The sequence below is a fragment of the Chlorocebus sabaeus genome, chromosome 20 (assembly GCF_047675955.1).
Source record: "Chlorocebus sabaeus isolate Y175 chromosome 20, mChlSab1.0.hap1, whole genome shotgun sequence".
In the NCBI taxonomy this organism is placed as follows: Eukaryota; Metazoa; Chordata; class Mammalia; order Primates; family Cercopithecidae; genus Chlorocebus; species Chlorocebus sabaeus.
This window is the reverse complement of record NC_132923.1, coordinates 25,374,194-25,397,752: the sequence shown is the minus strand read 5'-3', so window position 1 is coordinate 25,397,752 and position 23,559 is coordinate 25,374,194. Positions and strand designations below refer to the sequence as shown.

Here is a 23,559-nt window from a genome sequence, read left to right as displayed (position 1 = left end):
GAGAATGATGAAGCATGCACGAACACAATGGCAGTGCTATTGCAGAGCAAGGAATAAATTGGAGAGAGACTTAAGAGGTAGAAACTATAGGACACAATATATATTTGGATGCAGGGAATGAATGAGAGGGCAGAGACTGAAATGACTCCTAGTTCCCTTCCTTGGGTGGCTGGATGAAAGTAGAGAAAGGCACTATAGGAAGAGGAACCTATTTAAAGAGAACAGTCTACCCAGAAACATATGTGAGGGATCTTAGACATCCAAATAAAATGAGAACAGGAGAAAACTTAGAGAGTAAGCTTAGAAAGAAGCCCATGAAATGTATTGAACAGCCAGAGTAGTAGGAGGCGTACTGGAATGTAAAGCCAGAAGGATGCATTTCACAAAAGAACATTGCTAAATGCTGCCAAGACTCAAAATGAGGAGAGAAAAGTGTACATTGAATTTGGCAGTGTGAGCTATTCATAGTAATTTCTGTGTAATGGTGGAGTAGAAGCCAGACCGTAGGAGATAAGAAGTGAATGGAACGAATAAGTAGACTACTATTTATTACACATTATATAAGGTTGCTTATAAAATGTGTGACTGTGATGTGAAGGAGAGAAGCATTGGTTAGAGCAGAGGATATGGGCTCAAAGGAAGGAGGGTCTTGTATTTTTATGAGAAAATTTTGAGCATTCAGAAGAAATCTGCTAGAGAAGAGATTGAAGATAATGAATAAAAAGAGAGGGAATGATTTATAGAACAATAGCCAAAGATTTAGGACCAAAGGAATTCTAGGGTAAAAGGCAGAGGCATTAAATAGGAGGAAACTCTGCCACTGACACTAGAATGCTTGCAAGGCTGGGGTGGGGGTGTGGGGGCAGGGAAACACTAGATAGTTTGAATTTAATATATGAGCTTAAATATTAGTATTACAAGGGATTAGTTTTAATTTGGGAAATTGTTTCCAATTTTCAGAAATTCTACATTTGCATTAAAGCAGCACCAAATTTGTTTTTTAAGTTAAAAGCAGGCTATAATATTCATAGAAATGTGCTGTGGCCAGGTACAGTGGCTCATGCCTTTAATTCCAGCATTCTGGGAGCCCGAGGAAAGAGGATCACTTGAGCCCAGGATTTCAAGACCAGCCTGAGCAGTATAGACCTGGTCTCTACAAAAAATTTTTTTAAAAATCAGCCAAGCATGGTGGCGCTTGCTTGTGGGAGGATCACTTGTGCCCTGGAAGCAGAGGTTGCAGTGAGCTGAGATTACACCACTGCACTCTATCCAGCCTGGGCAACAGAGCAAGAGGCAACAGAGCAAGAACCTGTCTCAAAAAAAAAAAGAAATATAGGCTAAGTGCTCTACATTAGGGAGCCATGTATCAAAATAACAATGTAATGGAGGCATATAGATTAGAGATATACATATAGATACATAGAATCTATAGAATACATGTAGATATCCCTAAAGACTTATCAAAGTTTGTATGCATGGAGGAGAAAGTCAAAATTTATTTTGCTTAATAAGAAGGGAACAAGGTCAGCTCTGGAATGTAGTTTGAGTAAAGAAATTTTTAAAAATCCCTTGCATGTTCTTACTCTTTTCTAGAGAAAAGTAAAAGCAACTTTAAGTACCTTAGGAATCTTATTTTTAAACGTGTTTATTTATTTGAATTGTTTTATTTTGATGTTTACATACATAAGTGAAAGGAATAATGAGAATTTCTTTTTTATTTATAATTTTGGTTGTTATACTTTTAATAACTTCATAAAATAGAATGTTTACCAGATAAGAATTTTTTGTTCTTTAGCCTCTTTAATATTACTGTTTTAAATTGTTATTAAGTTTGCTTATAGTATCTTGAACAGAAATAGTCACGGGATTGTAATTCATCTGTGACTAAATAATTCTCATTAAAGTCTAGCATTTTGAGAAAGCAAATGTGCTTTGGATACATCTTCCCTGAAATTATGAGCTGTGTCTTCCAACAGTTTGCTCTGATCACAGCTAAAAGCTGCCTTGCACAGAGAATATTAGTGCCTATCATGTCTGTTCAGACTCCTGTTCTCACAGTGCCCTTGGATTGAACAAGTAGAGATCTTACAGAGATGACTAGCCTGGGTATGAAAGACTGGGGAGGAAAACGGGGTTAGAGGCTAGAATTTCATGGGAGGATTGGGTTGTAGAAGATAAATACGAATTGAAGCTCATTTATCAACATTTGCAAAATACTCTTTAAGTTATTTATGGATTATACTGAGCGGGAGAGTTCACATTTTCTCCCCTAAGGCCTCAACTATCTATATTAGGATTTTTTGGGGTTTTTTTGTTTTGCTTTGTTTTGTTTTTGAGACGGAGTCTTACTGTGTTGCCCAGGCTGGAGTGTAGTGGCACAACCTCAGCTCACTGCAACCTCCGCCTCCGGGTTCAAGTAATTCTCCTGCCTCAGGCTCCTGAGTAGCTGGGACTACAGGTGCGTGTCGTCACCACACCCAGCTAATTTTTTGTATTTTTAGTGGAGATGGGGTTTCACCGTGTTAGCCAGGACGGTCTCGATCTCCTGACCTCGTGATTCGCCCACCTCGGCCTCCCAAAGTGCTGGGATTAGGTGTGAGCCACGTGCCTGGCCTATATTAGGTATCTTTAAGTATATAACTTGTAGACATATATAGAGAATCATTTCTATAAATTAAATGCTTAGAAATCCTAATCAATCTTTAATAAAACTATACTTACATAAAACATCGGTCTTAAAAAAAAATCTGTGCTGTAAAGGCAGAACTCATTTAAATTATTTCAGGAGCAAAATACTCTTCAATTATTTTTTCCAAGACAAAAAATAATAATTTGAACTTGGGCCAATATATGTTGGCTCAAATGTTAATCTCTGTTATCTTTTTTATGTATCAGCTTGGGCAAGGCTCATAACTTTCATGGGCCTTGTTTCCTAATTTGTAAAATAAGCTTTAGATTAGATGATCTATAAGGTTCTTTCTGTTTATAAAGTCTGTGAGGCTACTAATTCTACACAGATATTATTACAAGTGTACTTATTTACAATTAGAGTAGGCAGAGTATTGATTTTTGCTTTTATTACATTTTTCAGCTCATGCTTCTAAAGTTTCACATTTACATTAGCTAAAAACCCTGTCACCAAATGTTTATTTCTATGTAAGTAAGTAGCTTCCCATTGTTTCTTTTCTATAGTTAAATGAAAAAAGTTAATAGGCTATGTATTCCACTGGGTTGTCTGACAAATTTAGTTCATCTTTTTGTCTAGGTAATTTTTAAAGAATAATTATTTGAAGACCTCTTGATAATAAAGAACTGTTGTTTGTTAATGTATAATCCACTTTGTATGGATTCAGAATTGGGAAACTTTCTAATCCCTGCATAGAATCTATTTATCTTTAAATGTCTAATACTTAACATATGAATTATTAAATACCAGAGATTTTCCTTCCAGTTTCCAATTTCCCTGTGTAGCTTTTTTTCAGCAATGATTTGTTCATTTGGGCCTCAGCTCTGTTCGTTTAATTTTATCAGTTGCCATAGATGATGTCCTAAAACAACCATTTGTATTAATGTAAAACCTAGATTGCAGTCTGGCCTCTCAGATCACCAGGTAAAAATCATGGACATCTATCTATCTCACTAGCATTCCTCAGTTCTTAATTGTTATTTAAGTAGTTTTTATTTGAAGCTTAGTCTATACTGCTTTTTTGTGTGTTATTATCTGTGTTTCCAAACTTTTTAAGTGATTGAACTGGATGTTTTACCTATTTTTATCACTAGTAAACTAATCCAATGTAGTAGAGTATTATAATGCTGATATGGAATTAGGGAAGAAAAAGAGGAAAAAGGAAAACTTCTGGACTAGAGATTATCAGGAAATAGGATAAGGAGATGGCCAATTTGATTTTTGCTCTAACCATGTCCATATAGAAGTTACTCTTGATGAGATTCTTTCCCACTTACTCTTTCTACATATATGCTATTTTTTTTTGAGATGGCAGAGGTAGGAGTGTGGTGAGGCTTGGGACAAGGAAGGAGCATAAGACGGATTAGTGGTTTTTCAAAATGTACATTGGGACTTCTAAGAAGAATTCCTGTCTACAGGGAAGTCTAGATCAGTTCTGGTGCTAAAAGGATTTATGTCGTAGTGTAATTATTTGGCAAGTAATTCACCACTCCTAGGTAATTAGAGTTGATACTGTGTTTTTAGTATTAGTGTTTCCAGCTGCCTACTTAAAAGTCAATTTTTCAGTATATTACAGTTTAAATTTTTTTAACTTTTCTTCTATCTTGGTTTGGATAAGAACTATGTATGTTTGTATAAGGATAGTATAGTACTGTATAAATTGTATCATTCCATCTTTAGGTGTCTTTGTAAGAAGAATGCTACTTTTTAAATCTATTTTTGTTACCTGTGTTAGTAGGGCTCTTTAGCAAAAGTTCCGAGTAAAGTTATTTTGAAATGTTTGTTTCCTTATGTATAGATTCGATGTTACAGAGTCCCAGATCATAATTATAATATGCCAGCTTCTCACAGGAACCCTGGGGCCTTGGTTCTGGAACTTCACGGTAACTGCTAGAATATTCATGCTATCTGATGTACAATGGTGTGAACTCAATAAAGACAGCACCTTTGTCATGCACAGAATAATTAAAACATGAAAAATCAAAAGTCTTCCTGTTGGTATGTCACAAACAGGTTATTAGAAAACATAATTTTAATATATAATATTAGGGCAATAAAAATCCACCCTATTAAATAAAATTTTTTAAAAGTGGTATTTCTGGTGATTTGATGTTAAAGCCAATTCTCCCATTTGCCTATTGTGCCTAAAATTTTTATTCTATGTACTGTTTTTTAAAACAAATACCTTTCCACCAGTAAATAGAATTTTTTTTATATTTCTATTTTGAAAACAGAATAAAGCAAGCAGAGTTTTTCTTAGGTGAGGAAGTTGAGATGATCCTATGTTAATGTAGGAAAGATTCTGCTTGTTCTGTTAACTTCTTTAGCATATACTTTAAGCAGTCTAATACTAGTTCTTCTGCTTGTGTTTGCAGCAGTCTTGGTGTTGTATAATATTTATGCTGGAAGCTATTCTGATTTCTGTTTGTTTTGCTTAATGTTTTTCACTCTTAGTTGTGCTTTTGAAACTAAATATCCTTAGCTTTTCATGTTACTATAGTCATTCTTTGAATACTTTCCTTTTTTTTTTTTCTTTTCAGTAAATACATATGTCTCTAGTGTACTGCTAAAAGTAATATATCTTTTTCCTCTTTTTTTTTTTTTAATTGAGATAGAGTATCATTCTGTCACCCAGGCAGGAGTGCAGTGGCACAGTCATAGCTCACTGCAGCCTTGAAACTCCTGGACAGAAGTGCTCCTCCCACCTCACCTTTCTGCACCATCACACCTGGCTAATTTTTAAATTTTTTTTGTAGAGACAGGTCTTGCTGTGTTGCCTAGGATGGTCTTGAACTTCTGGCCTCAAGCATTCCTCCCACCTCAGCCTTCCAAAGCACTGGAACTATAGGCATGAGCCACAGCGTTCACCCTTCTTTCTCTTCTTATAACTGCAATTTTGACCTTATGACTTTTAAAAACATTGTTAGGAAATGTTTTCCTAGTAAGATAGTCCAGAATCATTCACACTTTAGCATAAGAAAAAATAGGGCTTAGATTCAATTTATTTGGCAGTTCAGAGAATGTCAGAGAACTGTTCATATGAAAACCTGACAGATAATTATATCAATGTAAGGGTTCATTAGGTTTCCTACATTAGGTCTCCTGCCCTGAAAAAAAAAGAATTGTAAAAATTTTAATATTGCTTCAATAATACAGAAATAGTGAATTCCTTGTTGGCCGAGTTCTTTCTTTCTTTTTTTTGAGGGGGGCGATTTCTCACTCTGTCGCCCAGGCTGGAGTGCAGTGGCGCGCTCTCGGCTCACTGCAAGCTCTACCTCCCGGGTTCACGCCATTCTCCTGCCTCAGCCTCCTGAGTAGCTGGGACTACAGGTGCCCGCCACCACGTCTGGCCAATTTTTTGTATTTTTAGTAGAGACGGAGTTTCACGGTGCTACCCAGGATGGTCTCAATCTAACCTCATGATCCGCCTGCCTGGCTGAGTTCTTTCTGAAAAGTATATTTCAGTGTTGTCAATCCAGTTATTCAGTGGCAGTAATGATGGCTTTGAGGACAAATTCATGGTGAGGGATATTCTGCATCTTTTTTCAAAATAACCTTGGAATGTGGAGAATACAGTTGTGCCTCCGTATCTGTGGGAAATTGGTTCTAAGATCTCCTGCAAATACCAGAATCCAGGGATGCCCAAGTTCCTGATATAAGATGATGTAGTATTTGCATAGAACCTATACACATCCTCCTGTATACTTTAAGTCATTCTACGTTACTTATACCTCACACAATGTAAATGCCAAGTAAATAGTTGTTATACTGTAATGTTTAGGGAATAATGACAAGGAAAAAAGTCTGCACGTGTTCAGTACAGATACAGCTTTTAATATTTTTGATCTGTGGTTGGTGTAATTCATGGATGCAGAACCCACAGATAGAGAGGGCCGACTGTACTAAGAAGTATATCATTAGTCTCCCTTTACCCTTACACTGTCTTCTGGTACTTTCTCCAAAGACCTGTAGCTTTATGCTCATTGCAGTTGTCTAGATTTGTAGGTTTATAATTTTTGATAGCCCTTTTTTTATTATTGTTGATTATACTTAGCAAAGGTCTTTTCCACCAATGTTCTTAATGAAATTAACAGTCAAAATATTGACTGTATCTACTTTCACCTTGTCTCTGATAACAAAGTACCCTATATTTATAGAGCCCTTTCTGTTAAAATGTTTCTAGAAACTAATGCATTTTAACATCATAAAAAAATTTTCAAAATATTTTGTTTTCTCCGTATATACTGTTTTTTACCAGTTGCTAACTTGCAGAGATTTTCTTTTGCTTTTAATACTTACTGCTTAAACTGATTTGATAATTAAAATGAGATTGTCAAATATACTCTCTTTTTTTATGAAGTTTGGAAAAAACCTTCAGAAAGAATTGTCCTTAATAATTTGTTTCTAAATGAATTTGATTTATTAGCATGTAAACTATATATAAGCTATTTCCTGTTGTATTCTAGCATTTTTGATAAAATTGTATTAGAATATGAAGAGTTTTAGCACTGCATGGGAACAACGTTCCGGTTTCTCTTCAAGGTTATTTTCACTGTAACCTTGGAAAAGTCACTTGACCTTTCTAAATTTTCTCATCTACAAAATGGTGATATTTCCTACCTCCTAGGGTGGTTGTCAAGATTTAAAGGGTTAAGAATGTAAAGTGCTTACTGTAGTGCTAAGCATATAATAAGTCTTCATTATTGTTACATTAAGACCTGTTTTAGCTGATTCCCAATGGTTGGCAAATTTTTTATTGTGCCAGTTAGAGAGGAGGAATAAGCTCATGATCCCTTTATTTAACTCAGAGATTGTGAGAGGATTCTCCTTTCGGGTCTTATTGTTTTCAAAGGCAATAAAGATAGGCTGCCCCTTAAATTTGAGACCTATACTCTATTTCTTTTTATGTTAGAGGACTTGTTCTATTCTAGCCTTTGGCTATATTTTTCTCTTCTTAGAGTTATTCAATGGGCTTTTTCTTTTTAGTCTTCTCAGAAAGTCTGAAGATCCATGTAGTCATTCATGTGGTAGGTAATGTGTTTTTAATAATTAAGCTTATTTCAAAAATAGACTTGTCTTGCTGTCTGTTTTCCAAATTTATAACACTTGAATTAAAAATACTCCAAGTTACCACTCAGCTGTATGGTTAATATTATTTAACATTAAGATTACCATGTCCAGTTTGTCCCTTACCAAGGATAGAAAGTAAAATATTCAAAATCAGTATATTGAATTTCTAGGTAATCTTTATTCAGTCCACCAACAGTTCACCCCGCCCGTGGTATTTCTGGTAGAATCTATAATGAATGTCATGCTCTGGTTATCCATAAGTTACCTAGAGCTTCAGATCCATTTACAGATAATTATAAATCTGGAGTTAACAGCTATCTAATCCTTGAGTAAGAATCTAGACTTCTTGAAATAGATGATTTTTTTAAACAAAATGCTTCTCTTTAACAATAGCTCACAGGTCAAATTGTACAAATCGGGGATTCTTTGACATTGTGAATTTATCCCTAATGCATATTCTATGTTAACCAAACTAATACAAACAATTGTGTTGCCAAACTACAACACAATTATATTTACTATGTATAGTTTAACAAAAATACTTATGTTTACAAAATAACTGCAAGTGTATCTTTGAAATGCATATGTCACATGTAGAAGAACAATGGATTGTCTGTTTCTGATTTTAGAGGGGAAAGACATTAAAAATTTGTGGAAAAGATAATTAATGTGCTTAGTTTTCATAGAATGCCATTTAAATCCCTTCACATCCCTCAATTAAAACTGAATTCTGAAATTCAAACCAAATGCATTTGTCAGGTAACACTGATAAACAAATGGAAACTTTCAAAATAGAAATTTTTCTCATAGTTAGCTAACTTACTTTGGAGTTGTTCTACCCCCTTTTAAAAGCTATTTTGCACTTCTGATGTAATAACTACCTTGATCAGAGAGTTTTCTAAGCTTTTTGTAGTGCACTTCTGATGTAATAACTACTTTGATCAGAGAGTTTTCTAAGCTTTTTGTAGTGATGAAGACCTCCTGAGATCATCACTCCAACTAAAGAGATGCTCTGTTCCCTTGTTGAGAAGTTTATTCATATTCATTTAGTACACTTTATTCTCTGTTAATCAGTAGACCATTAGAATGTTGTAAGGAATGATTGGCTTAAAGTTTATTGTGGGCGTTGAAGGTTATTTTGACCTCAGACTGTCACATTTATAGCTTCCCCATCAGATGAATGGTTTGCTTCTTTTTATTTATTTTTGTGACAGCCATCAAAACAGTGTTTGTTTCTGGCTTGTCATAGTAATTTAAGTGTGTCCTGATGAGAATATTCATTATGGGTTATCCCCAGTAATTGGGAGAATTCTTTGTTGTCTTTTGACAACCTATATTAAAATAAAGTAGAAATAGGAAATAATTATTTATTTATTTATTTTTAAGACAGAGTTTTGCTCTTGTTGCCCAGGCTGGAGTACAATGGCACAATCTCAGCTCACCACAACATCCGCCTGCCTGGTTTAAGCAATTCTTCCGCCTTAGCCTCCTGAGTAGTTAGAATTACAGGCATGTGCCACCACACCTGGCTAATTTTGTATTTTTAGTAGAGACAGGGTTTCTCCATGTTAGTCAGGCTGGTCTCAAACTCCCTACCTCAGGTGATCTGCCTGCCTTGACCTCCCAAAGTGCTGGGATTACAGGTGTGAGCCACCACGCAAAGCCAGGAAATTATTTTAAAGCAGCACTAGTCAAGATGTTCATGTACCTTCATAGATATAGAAAATTGTGGTTAGTATCATTTAATTTTCTCCCTCTACAACTTTAGGCTGTAGAAATCTAAAGCGACACATAAGTAATTTATTTTCCCATATGTTTTGTTAAAAAAATCACCGGTGTTTGGATGCTCTTCGACCACATATCCCATGTGTCTTGAAGGGTTTTTTGGTTTTGTTTTTCATTGTTTTTTTCTTGGTGTGGTAGTAGTGGTCAGTTTCTTTGTTTTGGTTTTGAGGAACAGTCCCAACACTTGAGAATATTACCACTGATGATTCTCCACTGATGAGAGGCAGTTCTCATGATTCAGAGAATAATAATAATAATAATAAGGAAGTGATTACAGACATGCCAAATTCCTGCCCCTATATAATATTCTGTCCTCTAAATAACTGTGTATTCCCTGTATGGCCAAAAAGATTAAAATGAGCCTCTTTCTAGTATGTGTTACAGTAAATTGAGCCCATACTGAGACTTCTTAGCGGAAAGGTGGAAGAATGAATTGTCATATAACTAGCTGTCTTCTAAACAGAATCATAACTCTTGTTTATCATTTCTACCACCTGTCCCTCTTTGCTTGCTTTAGTTCCCATCCCTGGGAATGACTTTGCACTGCATGCACCCTTTTTCATTGACAGTCAAGATTAGAACCACACTTCCAGGAGTTATGATAGGCAGTTCTCATGATTCAGAGCAGAAGATTCTCATCCTGGAGTTCAGAATAGTCTTCTAAATCAGATAAACAAATAAGAAAAAATATTCTTAACTAACTACCAACTGGTAAGTAAGTTTTCCTGGCCCTCTCTCCATAACAGTAAGACATTATTCATCTAAATAAAATGTTAGTATTAGAATGGTTAAGAAAATTCTGTCTTTGAAAGTTTCAAATGACTATTCTATAAAACTTGCCCTAAGAATCCCAATTTGAGACTTTGTAAAGATCTTTTATGTTTCCTATTCTCTTTTATATTAATCCATGGTACAAAGATTAATTGCATGAGGTTCCCTCCATTTTTATTTTGTAATTCTATACTTCTGGCCCTTCCCCTTCCAAAAGGCTACTTCATATATCCAGCAAAATGTTCTAAGATGTCTACCCTCCTCCACCCAAGACAGAATCGATCATCTTTGACACCTACCTGCTTAGTCTCCTGAATCTGCTACTGAGTGTAATTCCCCTTATTGGCAACACCAGTCACCAGGTCAGCTCTACAGATTCTTTTTAGCCTAATTCAGTCCATTTTTTTTTTCAATGTGTATATCAAGATAACTACATCACTGTATGTTTGCAGCTAAATAAGCTTCTGTTTAAAAAACATTCCTGGGCAAACAAAGACCCATTTTTTTTAGTTGCAAGACATTAGTTTCAACCCAGTTATTTATCACAGCATGACAGCTTATGTATCTTAAACTCACATTACAGATTACCTGCTTTATATATTTTTGGAAATGGAGGCTCTGTTCTGTTCTGGGAATTGAATCCCTTTGCTGCTGTTATCTACTTTCAGACTAATTACTTATAATAGATAAATTATTCACTTTGTTGAAAAACTAGCATTATAAAAAGGTATACAGTGAAAAGTCTCCTCATTCTTATCTCCCAGTTCCCCGTTTCTATACCGTACTCCCCAACAGGTAACCACTATTCTTAGTTTGTAATGTATCTTTCAAGAAATTTGTTATGCAATTACTGGCAAAGATAAAAGTAGAATACTCTCTTTTTTACACAAAAAATAGCCTGTACACATTCTGCAACTTATTTTCACTTACTATATCTTTGCTACTTTTTATATCAGTATATAGAGAGCTGCCCTACTCAAAAGCTGCAAAATATTCTATGTTATGGAAGTACCATAATTTTTATAACTACTCCCTTTGAGGGAATTTTTTTAAATTATGCTATTGTAAATTTATAATTCCATAGTGAATAACCTTGTATAAACATCATTTTGTGCAAGTATATCTGTAGGGTAAGTTCTCAAAATTAGAAGGCATTTGAATCCAGTAATCTAAGAATGATAATCTCAAAATTGTAGAAAGTGCTAGTTTACAGGAGGAAAGGAAAAACAGCGTATGTTTTGCTTCCCAGTCTTTTTGCCCATATTCTTTTTTTCACACTTTCAGGCTTCTAATTTCTGCTGCCCTGTTGTGCATGAGGTTTGTCTCTTCTTGACTGTAAAATTATTTTCAGCAACCCCAAAGCTAATTCTTGGCTGCTTTCAGTATCTTCTTTGCAGAAGTCTTAGAGTAGTTAACCTAGTAAGAATAAGAATTTGAGAACTGGAGGAGATTCTTGTTTTCACACCTATACAATGGCAGACATTAAATGAATATATCTAAAGAACAGTAAGTGTTACAAAGTGTCAGTGAGTTAAAGCGCACCATTTATTTCATCTGATACTACAAAGCACTTATTTCAAGATTTCATATTTTATAGCACTGCAATGTAATCCTCTGCTTGATACTCAAAATTTAATACCTCCTCAATTTTTTTTTTGTTTTTTTTTTTTTTTTTTTTTGTTTTGGTGGGAAAGGTTAACCTATGGTTTCAGCCCAACTTCAATGAGTCAGAAATTTCCTTTGGAAAGGAGGGGTTTTTATTGCTCTTTGAAATTCATCAAATTAAATTAAAAGGCTTTGGATTTTATATGATTTTGCTCATAACAAATTTTTGATGCCTCCTTTTCCCCTTTCCTCAATATTTGAGATTTTTTTTTCTATTGTGCATGATAGAGGAATGCTGCTAAGCTTGCACGTAATTAACTTGAAATTGTTGTGAGTAATTCTGCTCTTTTGGCTTTTTGTACCTAATCAGAATTGATGTGACTGAAGTGCAAATCTTCATAATAATCATGCATTTGCTGGCAGTGATTGGAGGACCACCTTTTTGGCAGTCTATGGTAACTTTTTTCACATTGTGTGTCCCATTTAATGCATGTTGTCTTTTGCTTGTGTTTTGTAATATGGGATAATCCAGTTAAAGGGTAATGTGTGAAATTCTTTTATTTTTTCTGAAAATGAAAAGTCATAGCGAACAGTAGAACACAACTTCTCTTTAGAGGATGGTGAATTTTACTACTTGGAGTTATGTGGAACGTTAGGACTATTCCAGGGCTGTTATTTTTGAAGGCCATTGAGAATCTGAATTAGTATTGTCATCCCATTTTACAGCTGAGGAAACAGCAGACACTATTAACAAGTTAACCAGTGACAAGATTAAATTAGACCTTTTATTCTCTTTCTTAACTACATGAGTCTACCAGTTTCTCTGTCATATACTTAAAGCTGAATAAAAAATTTGAGATTGTAAGTTAACTCTAGCTCCAAAACAGGATAAATGCCTGTTGAATGAAATCAGTGCCATGGGATTGTTTGAATGAGCTTGGACCTTGATTTCCAGGTCTACCTGAAATATAGTCACTCCTACAAACAGATTCTGTTCCACAAACCTCTGAGGTAGGGAGTAAAATACGGGGGCCAAGAACACAAGCTCTGGAACCAGACTCTGTGCATTTGACCCAGGCTGCACGGCCTACTGTGTGAACTTAACCTGTTGTGTAACTGTCTCTGGCCTGGTTTCCTCCTCTGTAAAATGAGGTCAGTAGTACCTATCTCATAAAGTTATTTTATGCATTAAAAGAGTTAAGATATTGTTTAAAGCACTTAGAATAGTGCCTATCAAATTAATAAGCACTCAATAAAAGTTGTTGCTGCTCTTACAGTTTTAATGTATTCTTTCAGATTTGGGTTGTCATAGTTTGTACTCCCCTGGTCATCAGTTAACTGCCGATTTCTACCATCACCCCTTCAGAATACAGTATTTATCATTCATTTGGTGAAAGCTTAACAAAGAAAAGATTTACTAGACCTAAATTAATGTAATTCTTAAAAATCAGATTAATTTTAAAGTATAAGGGAAACTTACTGAGCAACATTTTTCCCTTACCTAACTCACTTTATGATGGAAAATGAGGTACTTGAGGAAGTGTAATTGATACACTACCCAAAGTATTTATTGCCAGAAATGAATTGTTAAGTGTCTTTTGTTGGGAAGATGAGTCTGTGAAGGGGTAGGAGATGAAGGAATAAAAATAATCCACAGTCAACTGGGAAAATTGTGAAACTATTCAGTTATGTACATAATATCATTCATTTATATATCTTAGATTTCACTATAGAGACCCTATTGGCTTTTGAGACTAATGCATAGGAAATACGAATTTTATTACTTTTGCTCTTCAGTAGACTAGTTCTTTTTTTTTTTAATAACAGTTTTGCCTTATAGGAAGGAAATAATAGTTTTTGTTTTCCTGAAACCAGATCATAAAGCCGAAAGCTTACCCCCACTCCTAAAGTTTTGACTATGTTATTATTTTTATAAGCCTTGTATACCAAAATTTTCCTCACAAAATTATTTGTAACATCTTGTACATAAAGTTTCAGCATACCAATATCCAAAAAGTGGGATTTCTGGCTTGATTATTGGAAAACAAATCAGTGTTTGGTTTATACAGGTTAAGTATCCCTTGTCTATAATTCTTGGGACCAGCATTTCAGATTTCAGATGTTTTCAAATTTTACAGTCTTTGCACATACATAATGAGATATCTTGGTATCTTGAGATACCAAGTCCAAACATGAAATTTATTTTCATATACATCTTATACACATTGCCCGAAAGTAATTTTATACAATATTTTTAATAATTTTGTGGATAAAACGAAGTGTGTGTACCAAACCATCAGAAAGCAAAAGTGTTACTATCTTAGCCACCCATGTGGATAATCTGTGGTTTGACATCAGTGTTACTCCTGACTCTGAATTTACATACTACTGTTAAGCAATCATTTTCTAACACTTATTTACACATAGATATATTTAGCAAAACATAAGACGTATCAGTGAAAAGATAATGTGTTCAGGGTAGTGAAGCAGCACACTAGCATCACTAGAATACCTGTATGTTATCACTATTAACCAAAAATTATCTGCAGGCCTTTTTGACATTTTCAACAATATCTTTATACTACACAGCAGATAATAAGCAAAAAACAAAAACAAAATTAAAAAACAGTAATGCACTTAGTTCTTGGCCCCATGTCGGGCATTGGGAAGAGCCTGCTGTTGGAATGTCCAGCCTGCACAATGTCATTTTATTACCCTTTGTGAGGGTACTTACGTGACAGGATATGGGCCTTTACACAAAGATATATTGCAGCTATGAAGGGGACTGGGAGGGTTGTTTTTCCCTTGGAGATGCTGAATAAACTTTAGTGCACCTACATTTTGACCTCAACCTGTCACATAAGGTCAAGTGTGGAATTTTCCACTTGTGGTATCATGTTGGCACTCAAGGAGTTTTGGGATTTGTAGCATTTTAGATTTTGGATTTTCAGATTAGGGATGCTACCTGTGTGCCTAATCATTTTTTGTAAATATGGAAATGCATAAAACATTGTAAATGAAGTTGTCTGTGCATGTTATATACATATCCTTATTTCTGAGGTGATGCCTGGTAGTAAATTGCTTCAGTATACTTATTTACCTTTTTCCATTAGGAAAAATCTACACATGTACATAGTAGATATAATTTTTTCTTTTATAAAGATCAAATATTTTGTCGTCTTGTAATTAATATAACTATCCTTTTTAATATTTTTTAAAAATTTTTTAAAATATTTTATCTGAGGAACTCTCAGATTCACATCTGAAATGGAGTTCCCAGACCCAGTAAACTAGCAGTCTAATTTCAGGATTCGTGAGGTGAGGTTGCAACAGGAAAACAGATTCTCCCTGTGCCCCTTCATCCTATTGTTAGCACTTTGGTCCTACTGTTAGCATCATTAAACTAAAAGGGTACAACCTGACTTCTCTGGTGATATATTTGGAGACTTAGTGAAATATTCTGTTTTTTCTTTTTTTTTTTTTTGAGATGGAGTCTCGCTCTGTCGCCCAGACTGGAGTGCAGTGGCCGGATCTCAGCTCACTGCAAGCTCCGCCTCCCGGGTTTATGCCATTCTCCTGCCTCAGCCTCCCGAGTAGCTGGGACTACAGGCGCCCGCCATCTCGCCAGGCTAGTTTTTTGTATTTTTTTAGTAGAGACGGGGTTTCACTGGGTTAGCCAGGATGGTCTCGATCTCCTGACCTCGTGATCCACCCATCTCGGCCTCCCAAAGTGCTGGGATTACAGGTTCTTTTTTTAAACAACTCCCAATATAGATTCCCATAATTGACCTCAGATCACTATATTATTTTTTTCTTTTTACTTAGCATTATGGGTTCGTTACTGAATATGCTGTTTTGAATTGCATTATGCTAATACAGGAACAATTACTACATATTGAGCTCTAACTTATTTGCGTGCCAAATGGAGAAGAGATACTCACTTAGGGTTCAGGTGTGAAATTTACATCTCTTCTGAGATTGAGGCATAAAATGGAAATTGCCTTCCAAATCCTCATTAAATTAGAAGGCTTTTACTGACACTTAGGAAGCAAGTTTATGGTCAGAACAAATAAAAACAGTGCAGATGTCTTCATAAGGCTGATTCCAGAAGATCAGCTGTTTTGTAAAGGTAAGTGATTTGCATCTATTACATATGGATTATCCATTCTTTGCCAATTTTTTTCCCCAAAGAGATGAGTTTTTACCATAGGTTATAGTTACTGTTGTTGTTGTTGTTGTTTTCCCTTTTTTTCCCCCCAAAGGAAATTGTCTTCATCCATAAAAGTCAGTGCTTGTTTTATACATTGCAAGAAACAAAAAGCATATTTTTTTGTTTTTTGCTTCCCCAAAAGACATTCCTTTTAGAATGCCTTGGAACTATCTTCTATCCTATCACTCTTTAAAAAAACAGAAAAGAATATATTCTTACTTTGGAAAAGATTTACATATAATCAACTCATGGTTACTTTTACTGATGCTTGAGTCTTGTAAATGTAGTAATTGATCAAATTGTATTAAGCCACAAGGGACTTTCTGGCATTCAGTTAAGGCAACTAGGTGAGTGTTACTATTGCAAGTGAAGTTTCAGGATTCATTTGGTCAGACTGAAGACTTTCTATGTAGTATAAATTGATATCTCATTCTTGAACTACAAGATGTTAAAATGCCTTTACACTTAAATAATTCTGATAGGGTGATTTTCCTTTGTGGACACTGTAATTATGTTAACATTTGCTGTATTTTGATGGAATTCATTTACATTAAAATGATTTACAAACAGGCATTCCCACATTCTTTGAGGAAAGTGTCTAATCTCAAAATGATACTTTTTATTTCTGCTCTGGTGTACAAAGCCTATAAGGACATTTTATCATGCTTATAAGAAAACTAGTCAGAGTTTACTAACTGATAGTAGTCTGCATTAATACAAACTATTGAACCAGAAAACATGACCTTTGTAATCTGGTAAAGATACTGATAATTTAAGATTTTCTTTTTCTATCTGTAACCTTTTTGAAAGTGAATTACATTACATTGTTATTATTTGGATGCATACCTTCATGGTATGAGTCTGAAGAGTTTTCACCTGGATATAGGACAGACACCATGACCCAAAGGAATTCTTACTCTTCCCGACTCCTAAAGACTTGAAACTGCAAGCAGTCCTGACATAAAGATGTCTTTGGTATAGCTCTTTGGCTATTTCTAAAGAGTGGATGCACTTCGGCCACCTTTGATGAGTTCCAAGATGATGACAGAAAGAAAAAGGTTGGGAAATACAGAATGTGCCTGTCCTTTTTGACCTGAGGGAAAGACAGAATGTGCCACCCTCCTTGATCTTAAGTGTGGGGTGAGAATAGCAACACTTTGTGTTTTTTATAAGTAGTGCCAGTTTTTAAAGGATCACCTGCTAAGACTTGGGATTCCTTTGACTCGAGCTTTTTCTTCACTTTGCCTCATATTTTCTTGGTAGCTCATTTCATTGCTAATGTGGGGGCTAGATGTTTCTTCATACTCTCCCAAAACAGGAGTTCTACATAGAAAGTAAGAGAAAGGGAGATTTTAGTCTTCATTTAACAAATATGTATTGAGCCACCTACAATAACCAGGGCTCTAGAGAGTGTACAAAATCAATTCAAACAAAATGCATCACTCAGGAGCTTATGTTTTGGTGTATGTAGCTAACATATATGACAAAAGTGATGAGAACCTTAAGAATCTATGATGCTTTGCTCCTAGTTTGCTTCCTTTGTAATCCAAGCCATGTACTAATTTTCCTGGCTTTTCTAATGTTTGTGTTTATTCTTTCAAAAGGCAATGATTTTTACGATCCCAAGGCAATTTCACCAAATTATAAATACAGTTATGACTCTGATTCAGTTCGTTTATGACACAGATGACTATTATACAGAGATGGTACTCATTTAGTACCCTGGCCCTAATACAGGGCTGCCCCTGTGATAGAATAATGCGTTGCTTCTTTTGGAATCTGAGAGAAGTATAGTATTTTCCCCTTTGCCAGAGAGATCCTTTGTCTCTGTGGAGTCAAAAGTGGGAGGGGTGGGAAGAGAGTCTGGGAACCAGGAAACTAGCCACAGTATTGAGTTTCAGCCAGGTGCATCAGATTGAGAACGTAATGTCCCTAGTTTATTGAACAAGAGCAGAAAAATCTCTTGGAGTTCAAAGCAACCATGGTGTTGATTTTCTCCTTTATTGAAAACAAGTTTTGAACTTAGACTGCAGAGGTTGGAGATTTAGGAAGAGAAGATAACCATTTAGGATAGTTTAGGACTTGACTTTTAGGTTGACCTAGTTAATTTCAGAAAATTTAACACTGCTTCAGTACAACTTAAATTTGAACATTTGATTTCAATTTTTTTTTAGAGCTGCATTTTTGTAAGAGGTAACGGAGTTATCTAAACAAAGTGAGTTCTTGAGAGTTTTGAAGAAATGAAGTATCCAAACATTAAGATTTATGTCTTCCAATCTTAACTGAGGTTTCCCATATAGTAGGAAGTGCCACATTTGCTATTTGATTTTAAAAGTGTAGATAGATGATAGTCGTACAAAGTGTAAACAGCCCTAATTAAAATGCTTTCATTGTGACCAGGCATGGTGGCTCACACCTGTAATCCCAGCACTTTGGGAGGCTGAGGCTGGGAGATCACTTGAGGTCAAGAGTTCGAGACCAGCCCAGCCAACATGGTGAAACCCCATCTCTACTAAAAATACAAAAATTAGCCAGGCCTGGTTGTGGCCACCTGTAATCCCAGCTACTCGGGAGGCTGAGGCAGGAGAATCACTTGAACCTGGGAAGCAGAGGTTGCAGTAAACCAAGATCACACCACTGCACTCCGGCCTGGGTGACAGAGCAAGACTCGGTCTCAATTTTTTTAAAAAAATTTTTTTCATTGTAAGAACTCATGGCTTATTAAACTATTGGGGGCTTTTGGAATCTCGTTTCTATAATCATTTGTTTCTATTACTAGACTACATCATTTATTTTACTGTTACTTTCTTTTCAATCCATATTGGACAAAATTTGAGACCAAAAAAGCTAAAGGGAGGGGTGCAAAAAAGAAGAGACTCTTAAATGATTTTTAAAATTCAGTACAAGTGTATTTCATTTTAAATGATGGATATTGTGTTTTCAAGATTAAATGCATGATATCAATCCACTCTGTCCCCCATACTTCAGGTAAATACATTTTCAGTGTATTTTATGAATATATTATTCACTTTTCTGAAAAGTACATTTAAACTTCAAAATTTTGGATGCATAGTAGTAGAATCTGTTTGAATGTACTTGACCTGTTTTTTCTCCTGCATGTGAATGCCTTCTTAGTTGCCTTCTGCTTTTACTGCCTGTATCCTAACAATTTGGAGTTGGGAACTCTTCTGAATAGAAATTTTGTCTTCCATTCTCTATACTCTGCAGATTTTTATATCTAGTTGCGACATTTCTGTTATGCTTCATACTTCCTCACAACAATTATGAATGTTCTACAGATTTAGAGGTAGAATTCAAAAACATATACAAAGAAAAAGGCGAGGTGCACTCCTTTTATTAAAAGGCCAGAACACATCCTGATTCACTGTTGCAAGATCTCTGGCATGCATTAGGTGAATCTATCTTAACTTGTGACACAAGTTAATAAAGTTGAATGTGTTTTGTTTTTTTTTTTTTAAGGTTGATATCAGAAGTGAGACTAATTTCTAAATAGCCTCAACTCTTGAGACTTGCTATATTGCTTATAACGAAGAGGAAAAGGAAACTGTCATTACTTTACATATTTATGTAATTGGAGGGAATGGAAAGTTTTTGGGAATATGAATCAAGTATTAGACTGTTTTCTTATTTTAGTTTGTATATGTTTTAATTGTTTTCTCTCTCTACCCATTAAAGATTCCAGTGCTGAATATTCAAATGAAAATTTTTCCTGCACTTTGTACTGTAGCAGGGACCATATTTTCCTGTACAAATTACTTCCGTGTAATCTTCACAGGTGGTGTTGGCAAAAATGGATCAACAATAGCAGTAAGTATGCCTTAAGATTTTCAACACTTGTTTACACTAGGACTTGGTTTTGTTGTCATTTTGTTTTTTATTTCAAATGTATAAAATCATTTGTTAATTTATAATTGATACACAGCCTTTAAAGAAACTAATGTTCAAAACTTCAATTTTATATATACTTACCCACATTTATATGCTTTATACAGTCATAGTTTTATGCATACACACACACACACATACTTATTCACATGTTTTTTAAAGTATGAGCTGCTTTGTAAAAATAAGCCTGGTCTCTCAAGTGAAATCTTCAGTTTGTACCTAATCAATTTATGCTGCTACTTTTCATTAGCTCTTCTAGTTTGTGGTTTATAGAAATTGCTGCCTATCAGGTGCGGTGAGGTTCCTGAAAGTTTGAGTTGAACTGTTCTGGAGCAGATCCATGCAGTATCTGATGAGTACTGAATACTATTAACTCTTCTCTTCACTCTGTACAGGGAACAAGTGTCCTTTCTCCTTTTCTCCATATTGGATCAGTGATTACATTAGCTGCAATGATCTACAAGAAATCCGCAGTTCAGCTTTTTGAAAAGCATCCCTGTCTTTATATACTGACATTTGGTTTTGTGTCTGCTAAAATCACTAATAAGCTTGTGGTAAGCACCTGAGTTTTTATTTGTTTTGTTTTTCACTTTTATCTTATTTTGGTTTTATGGCCATAGTTTTCATTCTGTGCTTCCTAAATGGTCCTAGAGTTTGCCCTCCTCTAATCAGAATCTCTTGATATCAACATGGGAACTATTTTTACCCTTTGTGAAGCTACAATTTGAAGTTACTGGAAGTTCTTGGAAAACATACAACTTTTCACCCTTTTATCCACTGTTTAATTTGGTTGTTCAGTTTATCTACATTCTTCAGTCTCAATCTGGACACTCAAATTAAGGCTCCTTGTGAAAAGCATCTTTTGGCGGGTTTCTCAGACACATTTCTTATTGTTGGGTTTTTAGTTTTGGGAATTCAACAGCTATTCCTAAATAATTACTGGAAGTTGAGATCTGAGCACAATATGATTTACTCTGTAGTCCACAATTGTCCTCCTATGAAAATGCCTACGTTATTCTGTTTTATTCATAGGTTGCACACATGACGAAAAGTGAAATGCATTTGCATGACACAGCATTCATAGGTCCAGCACTTTTGTTTCTGGACCAGTATTTTAACAGCTTTATTGATGAATATATTGTACTTTGGATTGCCCTGGTAGGTATTGTACTAAGTCTTATTTCATGGTTTGAGGATTTGAAGGTTGCTTGTTTTCTTATTTTGATGAGCCAGTCATGAGAGATAGTTCATATAATTGTAATGATTTGGAATGTCAGAAATCCACATAAATGGGGCTGTGTGAGAGTTCTATGACTTTATATTTGAGCCTTTTATTTTTTGCATTAATCTTACTAGTCCTACCTACATCAGGCAGGGCTCATAAATTGCAAATTGCTGACTGAGTAAAAAAGCATGAATCGGCATACTACACCCTGTGGGCCCATAGCCTGTTTTGGTAAATACAGTTTTATTGGAACACAGCTATGGCCATTCATTTATATATTGTCTTTGGCTGGTTTCATGCTACAATGGCAGAGTTAAGCAACTGTGTCAAAGACAATAAGGCCCATAAAGCTTAAAATATTTGCCATCTGTCTCTCTAACAAAGAGTTTGTATGTGAAGGAAAGATTGCGAGGAAATTGAATTATTGTTTAGAATAGAAGGTCAATCTGCAGAGAAAACAGGGGCCACTCCTCTTTACTTTCAGGAAGCTTAGGGAGAGCCTAAACGGGTGCTGAGAATGTCTCTTTTCTTTCCAGGTTTTCTCTTTCTTTGATTTGATCCGCTACTGTGTCAGTGTTTGCAATCAGATTGCGTCTCACCTGCACATACATGTCTTCAGAATCAAGGTTTCTACAGCTCATTCTAATCATCATTAATGATGTAATTGGTATTATATAGGAACACCATGTTTTCTGCAGGAAAGAATCTGAACATATTAAGGAGAATGGGGGTGGATAAGAACAAATATAATTTATAATAATCAATGTTGTATAACTTTTATTCTTTATTATTGGTAACACTCCCTAACTATTCTGTGAGAATGGGAATTTCAAGTCCCATCTTGTAAATTGTATATGTTATCATGCAGGGTTTGGGCCAAGAAAGCATGCAGAAAAAAAATGCCATGTGATTGTAATTATCCTGGATTCAGAATAACATTGTGATGGGGAGCCAGATCCACAGTGGTGGAGAGTTCTAATGTTGACTATTTGCAGGCCAAAAGATGATTGCTTTATAATTTTAACAAATCATCGTCTTTTAGTAACATCCTTGTTTAGTGTCTTCTCAAGCTTTCTTTACTAAGGAGTTCAGCTTGTGACACAGATACATCCCACTAGCTTGTGAGGTGGAACTAGTAATAAAGACCTTGAATTTGGATTGAAAGGTTTCCTATTTTTACATTGTTGAGGAAGTTCTTTTTTTTTTTTTTTTAATTGCTCAAGAAATGATTCTCTCACAGGCTTGGGAAATCCTGTTAGCATGCAGAATAATGTGGTAACTTTGTCAATTTCCCATTTTATTTTTTTAAATAAATATATGATCTGAAAGCCAACTTTTTCTCAGTTTTATTCAGTGAAAAGATAAACTAAGTTTTAATATTATTTTTTTAAATTTAAGCAAAATTTCTGTTCTTTAATAAGAAAATTTGGTCCACTGCATTGTTCTAATGTGTCTTGTGACATTTCTATTTTGTAGAAACTTTAACTTTAAAAAGGAGAACTATGTTCATCTTTCCTGTCAATGGTTTTTTTGTGTTGTAGTCATCACCTGTGTAATCACTTAGAAATTTCAGACCCTTCCCCTAAATTTTCAGCAAGTGCCTGGGCCTCTCTAAGGGGTTACTTTGTACTCTTCTTTTCTGGCACTCTCCTCTTTGGTATCTGTACTATAGTTTGAAATGGGAACCAGATATGTTTCTATTTTATACAGATCATTCAGTTGCTTGAAGAAGAGGAACACAGGAGAAAAGATTTAAACTATTGGCTAAAATGAGTGTCTTATTATTGATTTTCATCTATATCCTGTCCCATAATCAGGAATAAACAGTAGCTACACTGTCTTGTATGGCAGCCAGAGCGCTCCTTGCTTGCACTTTCAATGATTCCATCCATCCTGTGTAGATTGGATTAGCAAGGAGAAGTAAACCTTTAATTTCTTTGCCAGACTTTATTGGGAAATGAAAATCCATCATTACCTTTCCTTGCTAGCAATTGTTCCAATATCTGGGATAAAGAAGTACATACAGGAAAATGTTAGGGCAGATCAAGTATTGAAAGCTAGGACAGAGCAGGACAAAGAAGGAAGGATAATTCTACTTGTTTGGCAAAGTTACATCAGTTGTCTTACTGACACATCGGGTATTATCTATAGTGGAAATTGAGGCCTGGAGAGGTTAAATGGCATGCCAGTGTCGGTTGCTATTTTTCAGAACAAAAATTAGAATCCAGATCTGAAACCTGGTGCAGTGTTCTCTCCTATACTATACTGGGCTTTAGTGGGCTAAAGCTCTAAAGCAACATG

At 35.2% G+C, this 23,559-nt stretch overlaps 1 protein-coding gene across 6 annotated transcripts in view; it reads left to right on the top strand.

Annotated features, from left to right (window-relative positions):
- The window catches only part of CEPT1 (choline/ethanolamine phosphotransferase 1), a 40,577-nt gene extending 17,986 nt beyond the window's left edge, over nt 1-22,591 (top strand). For 4 of the 6 annotated variants that reach the window (XM_007977608.3, XM_007977605.3, XM_007977604.3 and 1 more), the window contains exons 5-9: nt 12,288-12,372; nt 19,824-19,955; nt 20,429-20,587; nt 21,066-21,191; nt 21,795-22,591. In XM_007977608.3, coding sequence (XP_007975799.1) covers nt 12,288-12,372; nt 19,824-19,955; nt 20,429-20,587; nt 21,066-21,191; nt 21,795-21,914 — 622 coding nt within the window. In that variant the 3' untranslated portion in view covers nt 21,915-22,591. Of the gene's footprint in view, nt 1-4,484; nt 4,570-12,287; nt 12,373-19,823; nt 19,956-20,428; nt 20,588-21,065; nt 21,192-21,794 lie in introns of all 6 variants that reach the window. The other 2 variants (XM_073008493.1, XM_037998186.2) reach the window with 1 other exon arrangement.
- Nucleotides 22,592-23,559: the final 968 nt, after the last annotated feature.